The sequence below is a fragment of the Balaenoptera borealis genome (genome assembly GCF_965194805.1).
Source record: "Balaenoptera borealis genome assembly, chromosome: 16".
NCBI classification, from domain to species: domain Eukaryota; kingdom Metazoa; phylum Chordata; class Mammalia; order Artiodactyla; family Balaenopteridae; genus Balaenoptera; species Balaenoptera borealis.
The window spans coordinates 29866724-29882506 of record NC_138872.1 but is presented as its reverse complement, the minus strand read 5'-3'; the positions used below and the strand labels follow the sequence as shown (position 1 = coordinate 29882506).

General features: G+C 43.2%; 1 protein-coding gene and 1 pseudogene across 5 annotated transcripts; one reads left to right on the top strand and one right to left on the bottom strand.

Moving 5' to 3' along the window:
- The first annotated feature begins 3338 nt into the window (after positions 1 to 3338).
- On the top strand, positions 3339 to 12820 carry SNRPB (small nuclear ribonucleoprotein polypeptides B and B1). Of its 4 annotated transcripts, none has more exons than XM_082361484.1 (7): positions 3339 to 3497; positions 5742 to 5893; positions 8058 to 8169; positions 9592 to 9744; positions 10993 to 11131; positions 11452 to 11577; positions 12604 to 12820. In XM_082361484.1, the coding sequence occupies exons 1-7, from the start codon at positions 3495 to 3497 to the stop codon at positions 12654 to 12656; spliced, it is 738 nt and encodes a 245-aa protein (XP_082217610.1). In that variant the 5' UTR covers positions 3339 to 3494; the 3' UTR covers positions 12657 to 12820. The 4 variants fall into 4 exon arrangements, with proteins under 4 accessions (XP_082217610.1, XP_082217611.1, XP_082217612.1 ...); XM_082361485.1 differs by lacking the exon at positions 12604 to 12820 and adding an exon at positions 12420 to 12575; XM_082361486.1 differs by lacking the exon at positions 12604 to 12820 and adding an exon at positions 12276 to 12575.
- Positions 12821 to 12920: 100 nt separating this feature from the next.
- LOC309613933 (TP53-regulated inhibitor of apoptosis 1 pseudogene) lies at positions 12921 to 15436 on the bottom strand (annotated as a pseudogene). The gene has a single exon. The product of its transcript is annotated as a TP53-regulated inhibitor of apoptosis 1 pseudogene (transcript).
- Between the last annotated feature and the right edge of the window lie 347 nt (positions 15437 to 15783).

The window sequence follows — 15783 nt, the reverse complement described above, 5'->3', positions numbered from 1 at the left end:
TTGGAAAGAATCAAAAGAAGAATAATATTTTGTGACACATATTTGTGTTCATAATTAAAGTTTTATCGTAGCACAGCCACACATTGTTACATATTGTCTATAGCTGCTTTCATGCTACAATGGTTGGGTTGAGTAATTGCATTAGAGACCATATGGCCCACAAACCCTAAGATACTATCTGACTCCTAACAGAAAATGTTTGCAAATCCCTGATCTAGACTGAATCTTGGGAATACTTTACCAAATAAAGGCCGAATGAATAGCTTGTATAACCCCCAGCTCTGGAATTCATGGCCTTCTTTTCCTGATCTGTGGAAATTGACAAGCTGATTCTAAAATTAATATGGAATTTTCAAGGGATGCAGAATGCCAAAACAATCTTGAAAAAGAAAAACAAATTAGGAGGACTCACATTTTTCTGATTTCAAAACTTACTACAAAGCAATGGTACTGACATAAGGATAGACATATAGATCAAAGGAATAGAATTGAGAGATAAGAAATAAAATCACGTGTCTATGGTCCACTGATTTCCTCAAGTGCCAAGACCATTCAGTGGGGGAAAGAATAGTCTTTTCAACAAATGGTGCTGGGACAACTGTATATCTTCTTGCCAAAGAATAAAGTTTGACTCTTGCCTTATGTCATGTACAAAAAATAACTGAAAATGTATCAAAGATCTAAATGTAAGAACGAAAACTGTAGAACTATTATAAGAAAACATAGGGTTAAATCTTCATGATCTTGGATTTGGTAAAAGATTGTTAGATATGGCACCAAAAGCCTGAGCAACAAAAGAAAAAAGATAAATTGGACTTCATCAAAATTAAAAACTATTGTGCATGACACTGTAAAGTGAAAAGACAACTCACAGAATGAGAGAAAATGTTTATAAATCATATATCTGATAAGGGACTTATATCTAGAATACATAAAGAACTCTCACAACTCAATAATAAAAGACAATGCAAGGATGATACACAGATGGCCAATAAGTCCATGAAAAGATGCTGGACATCATTAGTCATCAGGGTAATAATGCAAATCAAAACTTTGTGATAGATACCACTTCACACACACTAGGATAGCTTGAATCTGAAAGTCACATAGTAACAAACATTGGTGAAGACGTGGAGAAATCAGAACTCACATACACTGCTGGTGGGAATGTAAAATGGTGCAGCCCCTTTGGAAAACAGTCTGGTAGTTCCTCAAATGATTAAAGTTACCACGCGACCAAGCAATATGACCCATATGACCCATTCCTAGGTATACATGCAAGAGAAATGAAAGCATATAATCACATGAAAGCGTACATGCATGTTTATAGCAGCATTATTCATAATAGCCAAAGGTGGAAACAACCCAAATGTCTGTCAGCTAATGAATGGATAAACAAAAGTGGTCTATCCATACAATGGAATATTATTCAGCCATAAAAAGAAGTGAACTACTGATACATGCCACAGCGTGGATGAGCCTTGAGAACATTATGCTAAGTGAAAGAAGGCAGTTAACAAAAGATCACATATTACATGATTCCCTTTATATGAAATGTTTGGAATGTCCTTCACTTGATTGAGGTCTCTGCTCACATGCCACTCCTCAGAGAGGCTTTCTCTGACCATCTAGCCAAACTTGCAACCCATCACTCTCAGTTCCCCTACCCTACTTTATTTATTTTTTCATGTCACTCTAATGTTACCTTGTATACTTATTTGTTGGGTTTATTGTCTGCCTTTCTTACTAGAACATAAATTCCTTCAGGGAAGGGACTTTGTATCCCAGTAACAGTGCATGGCCTTAGTAGGTGCTAAATAAGTAATTTTTAAGTGTGTGCGTAAGTGATAATGTTAGGAGGCAGGGTAACTTTGGAGCTGCTGAGGAGACAAATGGCACCATATTCCTATTCTGACTGTCGACTCTGCCACCTTGGACAAGATAATTCATCTCTCTGAGCCTCCATCTCTTCATCTACGGGTTGACAGAAACAGGGTGACAGAACGTGCATCTTAGGTCTGGTGTGAGGATTAAAAAGCCCTGGGATGGAAGATATCCTTGCTGGGTTTGAGGAACAGGAAGGAGACTAGTGTGGCTGAAGATGATGAATGAGGGGAATGTTGAGGGAGATGAGGTTAGATGCAGAGAGAGAGATACAGGGCTGGATTTTATTCCAACGTGTGCTGGGAAGTTATTGGGAGGTGGAGAGCAGGGTGATGACATCATCTGATATAATCTCAGTACATTATAGAAGGATCCCTCTGGCTGCTGTGAGAGCAAGAGAGGAAGCAAAGAGACCAGTTACGGCCTTGTTCAATGATCCAAGATGGAGATGATGGTGCCTAGGACTAGCATAGTAGAAGTGGAGCAGGTGACTACAATCTGATTCAAGACATTTTGAATCAGGGATGAGGAATTCCTCAAAGAGAGGAGTCAAGGATGCTGCCAAGTTTGTTGTTTTGTTTTGTAAACCAAGAAACTTCTGAGATGGGGAACACTGGTAAGAAGTGGTTTTAGGAAGAAGAGTGAATAGAAGCAAGAATTCAGTTTTCAACATATTAAATTTAGTATACCTATTAGACACCCATGTCTATGGATACTAAAGGCCAAGAGTTAAATGAAGAGCCCAGGGTTAGAGGAATAAATTTGAAAAACCCGATCCTATAGGTAGCATTCAAAAGTCATGGGACTGGATGGGATTGATAAATTCATTCATTCAGATATTTATTAAGCCCTTGTTTTGTGCTAAGCAGTGTTCTTCTAGGCACTACAGCAATGAACAATACACAAAGAAAAATCTATACCCTTTGAACTTACATTCTAATGGGGAGGGATAATAAAATAACATATATAGTATGTTAGCAATCAATGTTAAGGAGAGAAATAAAACAGGGATGGGTGGGAAGGTTGCAGTTTTAAACAGGACGGCAAGGAAAGTCCTCAGTGGGAAAATATTATTTGAGCTTAAGTCGTGAAGGTGAGGGCGTGAGCCGTGCACATACCTGGACGACTAGCATTCCAGGCAGAGGCAACAGCAAATGCAAAGGAGCTGAAGCAGGTCGACTAAGTTCACGGAAAAGCAGGGACACTGGCTGTAGAGGACAGAGCTGGGGTAGAGTGGTGGGAGATGAGGACCGAGAGTTAATGGGCTGGGGCGCGGGGGGTTGGGTGATGAGGGTGAAGAGGAGCAGCTCTAGCACCGACAGAAACTAGGAAGGTGTCCAACAGAGAAGATCCTAAGCCTCTGCGATTCAATTTGACGCTAGCCCCGCCCCCAACCCCGCCCGAAGCCCCGCCCCGCTCTAAGCTCACGGCTCAGCACCTCCGCCGGAACTCAAGGGACTGGCTCCGGGACCGGAAGCAGCCTTCTACCTTACCCCATTTTGCCCGTGGTCGCGTTTCCGGTAGCGGCGGCGGGAAGCGAGCTAGTGGCGGGCTTCTAGGCCTCTGTGGAGGCGAATCCGGCGGGAATCGGAGCCATCAGAACCGCCACCATGGTGAGGAGGCACAGGCCGGCGGCGCGGGAGCTCCCGAGTCTGTTGTGGAGTGGGGAGCGCGACTAACCGGGAAGGAGGCCGTGGGTTGGCCGCTCCGGGCGGTGAAGGCCGCGGCCGCCGCGGCCCCTCAGTCGGGGCAGGGAAGACCCGGACCTTGGTCGCTCGGCGGGGTGGGGGAGGGGAAGGCTGGAAATGAGGGTCCCAGGCCAGGGTCGCTCGGTGCAGGAGAGGTTAGAACTGCGTTGCGGTCCTCCACGCCGCTGTGACCACAGTGCTTGGGATCCCGTAGGCGCTGAGTAAACTTTGCAGCATGAGTGTGTGTGTCTGGGGTGTCGGAGCAGGTACTAGCGCCGCAGGGGTACTGGGGAAGACCCGGTGAGAGACTCAAGAGTTGTGAAGGCGGGTGAGGGTCCGAGAAGGAGTTGCGGAAAGAGGTGGAAGGGCTTGTGTCCGAAACTAGAGTCTTGGTTCTAGTAGATGGGGAGGAGTGAACGGAGGATGAATGTGTGGAGGAAAAGTTCATCTCGTTTGTTCAGCATATATGTATGTTTGAGTATGTCTGACTTTTCAGGCCCTGGGGCTGCACAATGAAATGTTTACTTCACCGAGTTCACTCTCTATTTTGGGACACGGATTGTATTATTCGGAATGGTAATTCAGCATTAAGTAAAAGTAACGGCGGGGGACGGGGTAAGAAGGCTTTCTGGAGCAGAGTCCTGAAAGATTGTCAGGCGTTTTCCCAGCGAAAATGGGAGGGAATAGTATAGATCCGAAGGATTGCGAGAGCAAAGCATGGAGGGGTAGCACTATTGAAAGTCCCTGGAGGGGAAAAGGAAGAATGAGGTGGGAGGAATTGGCAGGAGTCTGGTTATTCATGGCTTTACATGCTACTTAATTTTGTTGGTGATGAGGGATGCCACTGAAGGATTTTAACCAGCAAAATGACATGAACTTAGCGGTGTTTAGAAAGATAACTCTGTTCGGTAGCTGTTATATATTGGGTGAATTGGAAGCAGGGAAACCTAGTAGGGTATTGTTTGGAGAATTGGTTAGAAGAGTAGGCACTGGATTCAGGCTGACTAACTTCCAACACAACTTAACCTCTTACAGCCTCAGTGGCCTCATCTGTAAAATCTGATGTTAAAGATTAAGTGAGAGAATAGTGTTTATGGCAGTGCCTGCCAGTGAGCACCCAGTAAGAATTAGCTGTACAAGACAGATGGACCAATAAATGTTACCATAAAGGTTCAGACCGTGTGGTTAGAAACTGTGATTACAATTGGGTTAAAATGGTCATCTGAAAGAGACTGAACCACATAACTTGGGTCTCCAGGGTGGCAGGAGTCGAGATTCCAATCCATGCATTTGTAGGTTCAGAGCACCTGTGCTCGTCCAAGCTCACAGAGTGAATAGTAAGCACAGTGCCTGGTACTTAGAAGGCCCTTGCATGAGTTAGGATTGGCCTATACCAGTCAGACTGATAGGAGGCTGATGTAACAAAGCAAATGCCAGGTCATTTATTTCTAGAGAGAAGTGTAACTGCCAAGGGCACTTGACATTCTCATTGTGAGGTCTATATAGTCTCTCTATTTTAGCAAAACTACATTGGAAGCCAGGCTATAAAGCAGAATCGGTTGTTGGGTTAATTAAGGAGTATATCAGGTTATATATTCTCCTTATGTGTTCAAACTCATTAGCACTCTGAGCACCAGAAAGTTTTTCTGTCCTAAAGGTAGTCTTGGAGACACACTAACAAATTATTGATTTGGAGGATTCCATTCTCGCTTCCAAGCTGATCAGCTCCTTTCTGATAACAAGCTCTTCATTGATTGGATTCTTAGTGCTAGTCCCATTCCAGCTCTTTTACTCAGTCTTTTTAATGGGATGTTGGTGTTTGACAGCACCTATAATGTACACAATGGCAGATGGCTAATCTCTGATATACTTGGGTTTCATTAGTTTGGAGCCACCTTACCCTCTCACCCCTGAAACATACACAACATAGACAAAGGCAATTGTAATAGGAGAAAGATGATTTTAAGGGAAGGAAGAATAACAGGTCAGGGTTGAAAACAGGGTGATGTGAGAGAATTCCCAGGAAAGGGCTGTGGCTGGAAGGCAGAGCTGAGAATACTGAGAAAGACAGACATGGAAAAGAAGGCTGCAGCAGAAGTTTTAAGGAAGGACCAGGGCTATGTGGGTCTAAAAGAGCTGAGTCCTATTCTTGCTGATTTCTCCTTGCAGACCGTGGGCAAGAGCAGCAAGATGCTGCAGCACATCGACTACAGGATGAGGTGCATCCTGCAAGATGGCCGTATCTTCATTGGCACCTTTAAAGCTTTTGACAAGCATATGAATTTGATCCTCTGTGACTGTGATGAGTTCAGGAAGATCAAGTGAGGAGTGGGCTGTGGGGGGAGGGATTGGGTGGATGGGGAGTGGATTGGGTGGGTGGGCCAAGTGACAGGCGGTGATGTAGCTAACTAGTTCCTCTTGATTTACTTTCCTGTTTTACAGGGCAGATTAAAATGGGGATGTTGGACACTAAGACATCTGTTTCCTTAGTCTTGCTCTCTACTTCTAGCAGAGTACAAATTGTAAGGAGGGCTGCTAGGCTTTTTGTTTCTCTGATTGCGTGCCCCTGGGTACTGGGGTAAAGGGCTCTCATGTTCTCCCCACAGGTGTGTAAGGGGGGAGAGCTTGATTTTCTGGCCTCATTGCCTATTTGTAAAGCTGTAGCCTAAAGGGCTCTCCCAGTGCAGCCTGGTCTGAAACTGCTTTAAGAAGCCTCTGACCCTCTTCAGGGTAAGTGCTCAGCTCCCCTTGTGGGTTTGGGGCCAGTGATTTCTTGTTGACATTTATAGAAACAATTGGAGAATACAATTCCATAAGTTATTAGGTAATTCCCTTGTCTTAGGACTCACAGATCTTAAGCTTCTAGGCTATTAAAAGATGTGGTCTTGCATTTCATCCTATTTTACATTCAAGGCATCTTGAGGCCCAGAGAAGTTACATGACTTCCATGATCATCCAGCTCTCTTGCCATGTGCAGCGTCCATAGTATGTTGCCAGTGGCTGTGAATTCCCTTTGATTCTCTTTGGGACTGTTGTTTTCTTTGTGGCATGAGGTCAAGAAATACAGCAGAGAAAATGTGGTAGAGATGGCTGAGTGCCAGGTACACATTAGACAGTGGCCAACAGATCAGTGTAGAACTATTCCAAACTGTTCTCTTCTGTATTTTTAAATGAAACTAACTTTACTCTGATAATAAAAAAGTGCCTATTAGAAAATATTTATTAAAAGTACATAAAAGTATGTAAGAAAAAAGTTAAAATACCCAGAAAGGGTTTTTTTTTTTAATTGTGAAAGGGCAATACATGCTTTTATTAAATAAGAAAATATAGATAAGTCAAAAAAAAAAAAAGAGGAAAAAATGACACCCACAGAAAATTACTGTTAATTTAATATAAAATATCACTAAAATGAAACCTTTAAGTTATTTAAAAAAATCAGGGTATTTTGTGTTTATTCGTAGGATATTGGCTGTGGCTTTCCTTTCCTTTCCCCATCTTGTTGCAGTTATTTTTCCTGGTTTACATTCATTTATATTTTGTTCATACTTTTCTGGTTGTTGCTGTTTGGAGATTTCTGTTTTTTGTTCTTTGAGGGCGGAGGTGTAATTTCTATGTAGTTAACTCTTAACCTTTTCCTTTATGGCTTCTATTTCTTTTCTATTTTTTTTTTTTTTAAAGGGTTCTGAAATTCACGCTCTGGTTCTTTTAAATTTATTTATTTATTTATTTGTTTATGGCTGTGTTGGGTCTTCGTTTCTGTGCGAGGGCTTTATCTAGTTGTGGCAAGCGTGGGCCACTCTTCATCGCGGTGCACGGGCCTCTCACTATCGCGGCCTCTCTTGTTCCGGAGCACAGGCTCCAGACGCGCAGGCTCAGTAATTGTGGCTCACGGGCCCAATTGCTCCACGGCCTGTGGGATCTTCCCAGACCAGGGCTCGAACCCGTGTCCCCTGCATTAGCAGGCAGATTCTCAACCACTGTGCCACCAGGGAAGCCCCCTATGGCTTCTATTTCTAATGTGAGGTGAGGGGTGGAGTTACAGGCCTGTGGGGTTGAATTGGTACTAGAAGGATACTGCATGTAAGTGGAATGAGTGGGATTCAGTTGACTGAGGAATTGTTTTGGCTGCCTCCTGGCACTGGTGAGGCCTTAAGCTAGAGGGAGGAAAAGGGTAATAGCAAAGAAGAGTTGACTGAGGAAAGGCTTTCACAGTGGCTACGTGAGTGAGCCAGGGCTGGGCTTTCTTGACTCTTACCCTGTCTCTTGGTGTGTGCATCCTATTGGCACAGGAGACAACCACCTAAGGGGTTACAAGTTCAGCCTGTGAAGACTGTCCAGAGGAGCTGTCTTAGGGAAAGTTTATGTACCATTTGTCAGTAGATATAGTGTAAAACAAATCTTGGAGGGTCCTTAGGTAGGTGAACATGAACTTTACCCTTTTTCTCATGCTTGGTTTTTTGTTCCTTCTCCTAAACCTGTCTTTAGACCAAAGAACTCAAAACAAGCGGAGAGAGAAGAGAAGCGAGTCCTTGGTCTGGTGCTACTTCGAGGGGAGAACCTGGTCTCAATGACAGTAGAGGGACCACCTCCCAAAGATGTAAGTCAGCAGAGAGCCAGTGCAAGGCCAGGAACCTTGTGCAAGGGAGGCCCCACCTGAGCCAGGCTCTGTGTGGGGTTCTCTCTTTCACTGCAGTACTCACAGGCATCCTCTGGTTTCTGTCCCCCTTTTACAGATAATAAACCAGAATCTTAAAGAGGTTACCTTGCAAGTAAGAAGTAGGGAACTAGAATTTGAGGGTTTCTAACTTGAAAGCCCTCCCTTCTTTAGTTGATGGACATAGTGAGTCAACAGAAGAGGCATCTAAGGCCATCCGGGTCAATTCTTAATGTGATGACAGTTTAGTGGACCATAAAAAGTCATAACTCCAAACAGTAGAATACATATGTATTTTTTGTACAGTTATAGAATAATAGTTAATATTTATTAAACATCTGCTATATGCCAAGCTCTGTGGGACCTTCAGTATTTGATTTAATCCTTATAACAGTCTTTTGAGATAAATTATTCCCACTTTATAGATAATACAGACTGAGGTTTAGTAACTTGCACAAGGTGTCACGGCTAGAAAGTGGTGATACTGGCATTTGATTCCAGGCAATCTTGGTTCATTAACATCAGCCTACCTTTAGAAATCGAAGAGGCTTTAGAGAATCTAACCAAATTTTTTTTCCCTTTTTCATTTTAAGATATTGTTTGTTAAAGGAATAATCCTCTTGTTTTAATTCTTGTCCACATGTATTTTTTTTTTTACTTAACATGTAATAGGTATGTAATATATCATTCTGCTTTTTCGCTTAACATTGTAAACATTTTTCCAGTTGCTGTACACTTTTAAAAAGTCATGTTAATGACTTAAAGATACTCTCAAGTGAGTACAGAGTAGTTTATCCTAGTCATTTCCTTCTTTTTAGAGTCTTACATTGAAGCTTTTCCTGATTGTAAATGTCTGCAAGGGACAGCATATGTACCTACTCATAGCTACTCTAATGTTGCCCATTGTAAACCTTCATGATCACAACCAGTTTTGTCATAACCCCATCTTTTGCAGATAAGGAAAAAGTCCTAGAATGGTGGGATTACTTGCCCACTATCACCCACCAGGTGAGAATCAGAGCTGGTACTGGACCTCATGTCTCTTTGATGCCAGGTCAAGTGCTCTTGTCTGCCATATACACCCTTCTGAATGGAGCCCTGGCCATTTGTTGGTTTAATTTTCATAGGAGTGCATACAGGTTGAGTTGTGCATTTTTCTCTTGACTTACTCTTAAGTTCTTCTAGCCTGTTAGGCATATGATCTTGGATGGAGGAGGAATGGTGTTAACACATAGGTGGGTAGTGTTTATAAGAAGCTGTTTCAATGCGCTATAAATCTGAGGGGTTCTCTTGTCAATGATATTTCAAAGTGTACTTCTGATTCTCTAGGCCACAAGCATTTTAACATGTATCTTTATTTTTCAGACTGGCATTGCACGAGTGCCACTTGCTGGAGCTGCTGGGGGCCCAGGGATTGGCAGAGCTGCTGGCAGAGGAATCCCAGCTGGTGTTCCCATGCCCCAGGCTCCTGCAGGACTTGCTGGGCCGGTCCGTGGGGTTGGTGGGCCATCCCAACAGGTGAGGAGTTGGGGAAGGGGGTACCAACGTCTGGTGGTCAAAATAAACGATAGAGTGAGGGTCCACAGTTTGGGAAGAGTCCAGAATGATCAGTCAACCTATGATTGTCAGGCTATCAGTATTTCACTGTGCTTCACATATGGTCCCAGAGTCCCAAGCAAAAAGGAAAACTTGCTATTATAAATAATGTTGATGCTATTAAAGTAAAGATGCAGGGGATTTACCTGGTGGTCCAGTGGTTAGGACTCTGCGCTACCACTGCAAGGGGGCATGGGTTCGATCCCAGGTCGTGGAACTAAGATCCCACATGCTGCGAGGTATGGCCAAAAAATGGAAAAAAAAAATAAAGAGATGTATAAAAAGTATTTTGGCCAACTGAATTGGAACAAAGTGTTTCCATGACAGCATTTGAAATCTTGACCCTTGAACAATGCAGGGGTTAGGAATGCCAACGGTTTAGTTGAAAATCTGCATATAACTTTACAGTTGGCACTCTGTATCCAAGGATTCGACCAAGATTGTGTGTAGTACTGTAGTATGTATTGAGAAAAATCTGCGTATAAGTGGACCCTGGCAGTTTAAACCCATGTTCAAGGTCAGCTGTACTACAGCTCTTGCAACCTATTATCAGTCTTATTTGAAAATGCAAGTGCCTTATCTAATTTGGATTGGGCATACTTAATTTAGGCCTAGAAAATGGGAATTGAGCATTCAAGCTTGATCTTCTCTGGCAGATAGTTTTATTTTTTATTTACTTATATATTTATTATTATTTTTAAAAATTTATTTATTTATTTTTGGCTGTGTTGGGTCTTCATTGCTGCGTGCGGGCTTTCTCTAGTTGTGGCGAGCGGGAACTACTCTTCGTTGTGGTGCGCGGGCTTCTCACTGCGGTGGCTTCTCTTGTTGCGGAGCATGGGCTCTAGGTCACGGGCTTCAGTAGTTGTGGTGCGCGGGCTCTAGAGTGCAGGCTCAGTAGTTGTCGTGCATGGGCTTAGTTGCTCTGCGGCATGGGGGATCTTCCCAGACCAGGGATTGAACCCATGTCCCCTGCATTGGCAGGTGGATTCTTAACCACTGCACCACCAGGGAAGTCCCTGGCAGATAGTTTTAGATAGGAAGTCTGATGCTGTGAGTTGTAGCTTAGGGGATTTGGCGTCTGCTGTTTCTTTACCAAGTTGGGGAGGAGAGTGGGACACCGCACTGCACTGTACTGTTCTACCTAACTTCTTTCCTGTGTCCTCTTAGGTGATGACTCCACAAGGAAGAGGCACTGTTGCAGCAGCTGCAGCTGCTGCCACAGCCAGTATTGCAGGGGCCCCAACCCAGTACCCACCCGGCCGTGCGGGTCCTCCCCCACCTATGGGCCGAGGGGCACCCCCTCCAGGTGAGAAGCCCATGAGGAGAACCTTGCTAATTGATAGAAGATGCCTTAGCTGGATTTATGATGAGACATAACCTTGACTGAAACTGATGACGAGTTTGTATAATTAAGCAGGATTACTCTGAGATCCAGCTTGGTTGACTGACTGTGGAACTATCTGAGCAAGAGCCTCACTTCTTTGGCTCAAGTCCTAGTTTGCTAGGAGGGGCTGGGAGGGTGGAATGGTCCATCCGTCTCAAAACTTGGTGGATAGTTTTGTATGTTTCCTGCTACCTTTTCAAGACAGACACTTGAGCTATATTCTTGGGGCTTTTCTCTTGTAGGCATGATGGGCCCACCTCCTGGTATGAGGCCTCCCATGGGTCCCCCAATGGGGATTCCCCCTGGACGAGGCACTCCAATGGGCATGCCCCCACCAGGCATGCGGCCCCCTCCCCCAGGGATGCGAGGTAAGTGCCTGCAGCAGTGGCGTTGACTTCCTTCTCTAGAGCCATGTTGGGATGGGAAATGGAGGGAAGATTGGATTTTGACCATACCTTTGGGCTTTTAGGCCTTAAGCCTCGGGAAGTGAACTCGTAGAGGACAGTTTTGTCCAGAAAGGAAAGAGGGAACAAGCATTTCTTAAATTGACCTTGCCTCCCTCTTAGATCAGTGAGAGCAGCCCTGTACACAGGGCTCAGTGTCCAAGGCAGTATTCTCAGGTCACTGTGAAATAATGCATTCTGTTGCATGACCAACAGAGGTCTTATGCCCTTCGGTTTGGGAGTGTCTAGTAATTAAGGAGGGGCTCTGGGCTTTGCTACATTATTATGTATATCTGTTTAATTCCAGTTTGAGAAATGCTGAAGTAGATCAGCTCTCTCATTTTATAGATGAGGAAACAGGCCCAGAGAGAGCTCAGTGTCCAGACCAGTGTTCTTTCCACCGAGCCATAGTGGCCTCTAAGTTAACCCACGGCCAAACTTGCTGACCACTGTGTCTCTAATTCGGGTTTTCCATTTATGAGCTTTATAAGCATAGGAGCCCAGTTAGCCCCAGAGAAGTCCCCCTCTGATCATTTGATAACTGCAGGGTGTGGGAGGCTGGGGTAGGGTGGGGATTCAAGTTGCAGATCAGGCACTGACTAAACTTCTTACTCTTACTTCAGGCCTTCTTTGACCTTGGCCACAGAGTTATGGAAGTAGCTCCACAGAGGCGTGGGCCCGATTCCCCAGGGCCACGTTACCACACCTGTTTGTTTGTTAAGCCGTTGTTCACGGAGTCTCACCGGATTGTCTGGTTTCCCTTACAGGGCCCCCTCCCCCGGGAATGCGCCCACCAAGGCCCTAGACTCATCTTGGCCCTCCTCAGCTCCCTGCCTGTTTCCCGTAAGGCTGTACATAGTCCTTTTACTTCCTTGTGGCCTGTGACACTAGTTTATAATAAACTCTTAAGAGAATATTATAAATGCACCTGGTATGTTTGTTTATTTTCAGAAAAACCTTTGATATGCTGGGTGCTTAATACGAGTCAAGAAGCGTTGCCTTGAAAAAATTTAGCCCTAATCCGTAGCTGCTTCCCTTGTAAAATACTATATTCGTTTGCAGAGATGCACAGCCTCATCCAAGAGAATTACAAAATTGAACTACTAGAAGACATTTCACCTGTCAAACTGGCAAAGATCATTTTGTTGAAATAAACATTCGTACCCTATTGTGATTGGTATGTCCTCTTTGGAAGGCACTAATCTAGATAACTTCTTGAGCAGTACTTTATTTTATCTTTTAGAAACTAAATGTTACAGTTTATTCCATCTTCATGATTAAAGGCATTACAGGGCAGGGTGGGTAAACAAGGCAGATAAAGCAAACTCCCCCCCCAACATTTAACCAGATGCCTCATTTTGGTGTTTTTATCATATACAGGTTGACTTAATTCATTGACTTAAGTTGAAAGGTGGCAACAACAAATCTTTGCCATTTAGGATCTTCCTCCATAGCTACTACAAGGATCTTAATTCCTGAACTACACCATGAGCTCTGAAATGGTGTTCACCACACTGTTCTTGAAGTTTTCACATCTTAATATGAGATCTGACACCTCTTGTTAAGGTAGGGAACTGTTGAAAGCTGTCTTTCTCTTGGCTCACCCAGTCCATCAGCAATCTTAACAATTAAGTTACTATATAAAAATAAAACTGTGCTCCCAAGCATTGATTTTCTAGAGCATTAGCTCCCTGAGAGAAAAGAGAGATCCTAACCAGTTGCTTCCATGAACAGTAACCCCAGTACAGTGTACGGAATGTCCTTCGAAGCATAGCTCAAGAGGTTAGGCAACCTTGGTCATCCTGACGAGCTTATCAGCATTTACATACAAGATATATTTAAAACTGATCCCAGACCAAATATTGCAACCATAATCCCAAATAATCCCATTATTTAGTGCCCTGAGTTCCTGCTGAGATGCCAATGCCAGAAATCTCAAAGAGTGATGGTTCATCATTTTCTACAAGTGAGAGGAAAATACCAAGGAGGAAAGGAAACTCCTCCCTGCTAAATTTATCAAATCCATGCTATCTTCACAGCTTTAATTGACACGATCCAGAGTCCTCAATCTCCTGATATGAGGAGTCCATTTTCAAGGTGACTGTCAAGGTCAAGAAGAACTTTCAGTCTTTTCTTTGCCATGGCCCATGAACTCCAGTCCTTCAATAGGAATTTCCTTCTTTATTGCTTTCTGAACTCACTGCTGAGTGCTTGAAGAGGTCGGTACATGGGTCCCCATTGAGGAACTTCTCGGCAAACCAGCAGTTGAAACACTGGTCATACTCATGCTTCGTGTCAGTGCAAGCCTCCCTTACGCTGTTCATGGTGTCAGCATCCACAGTGGTTGAGCAGTACTTTAGATTATCATATTTTTCTACAACAAAGTATGAAGGAAATACTAAAAATGGAAATTAATCCTATTGGAAGAGGAACAGTTTTGGTATAACTTTCTCCTGGGGTCATATGCATATGTGTAATCTAATCCAATTTTTGAGTTGTGGGGTATCCATGACTTCTTTCACCCAAAGTCTATCTTTAGTTGATAGGTCACTAAACAGTACTCTAGTAGTACATCAGGCTTAAAGGATACAGAAATAAAGTGGATACTTTAAAAATTACTGCCTTGCAGGGGGACTATTCTAAATGCAAAGGAGACCTTAATGAAAAAGAAGAGACTAGTGTTGTAGTATGGAGGTGTTTCTCCAGGGATATTAAGGTGGTTCAGCCTAAAAACAAATATGCCAAGCTAATACGACAAGAAGAAAGCCATATAATCATGTCAGTAGATGCAGAAGACATTTGGTAAAGTTCTAACACTCATTAGGAATAGAAGGGAAATTTATAAACATGATACAGTGATTTATGAAAAAAACACAGCTAACATAATAGTGAAAAGCTGAAAACTACCTTTAAGATTAGGAATAAGACAAGGGTGTCCACTTTCACCACTGCTATTCAAAATTATACTGGAAGGTCTAGCAGAGCAATTAAGGAAGAAAAAAACCAAATTGGGAAGGAAGAAGTAAAACTTCACAGATAAAATCCTATATATAGAAAATCCCAAAGAATCCATAAGAAAGCTCCTAGAGCTGATAAATGAATTCAGCAAAATTGCAGGGTATGAGATTGCACACAAATGAACTGTATTTCTATACACCAGCAACAATCTGAAAAAAAAATTTTTAATTCCATTTACAACAGCAGCCAAAAGAATAAAATACTTGGGAATCAATTTAACAAAGGAGGTGAAAGATTTGTACACTGAAAATTACAGGGACTTCCCTGGTGGTACAGTGATTAAGAGTCTGCCTGCCAACGCAGGGGACATGGGTTCGAGCCCTGGTCTGGGAAGATCCCACATGCCGTGGAGCAACTAAGCCCGTGCGCCACAACTACTGAGCCTGCGCTCTAGAGCCCGCGAGCCACAACTACTGAAGCCCGTGCACCTAGAGCCCATACACCTAGAGCCCGTGCTCTGCAACAAGAGAAGCCACCTCAATGAGAAGTCCGTGCACCGCAATGAAGAGTAGCCCCTGCTCACTGCAAGTAGAGAAAGCCCATGCGCAGCAACGAATACCCAACACAGCCAAAAATAGATAATAAAATAAATAAATTTATGAAAAAAATAAAATTACAAACATCCTGAAAGAAAACCTAAATAAATGGGAAAACATACCATGTTCATGGATTGGAAGACAATTTTGTTAAAATGGCAGTATTTCCCAAAGTGCTCTATAGATTAAATGCAATCCCTATCAAAATTCCAATGGCTTTTGTTTTTTTTTGGCAGAAGTGGAGAAGCTCATCCTCAAATTCTTTGAAGCTTCAAGGGGTCCTGAATAGCAAGAACAATCTTGATGTTTCACACTTCCTGATTTCAAAACTTACTACAAAGCTTGAGTAATCAAAACTGGTATGGCATAAGGATAGACATAGACCCATGGAATGGAATTGAGAGTCCAGAAATAAGCCCTTGTATATGTGGCCACAAAAGTGCCAAGACCTCTCACTGGGAAAAGGATAGTCTGTTCGACAAGTGGTGCTAAGACAACTGCAAAACTACATACAAAAGAATGAAGTTGGACACCCAGCTCACTCCATATATCACTCATTAACTCAAAATGGATCAAC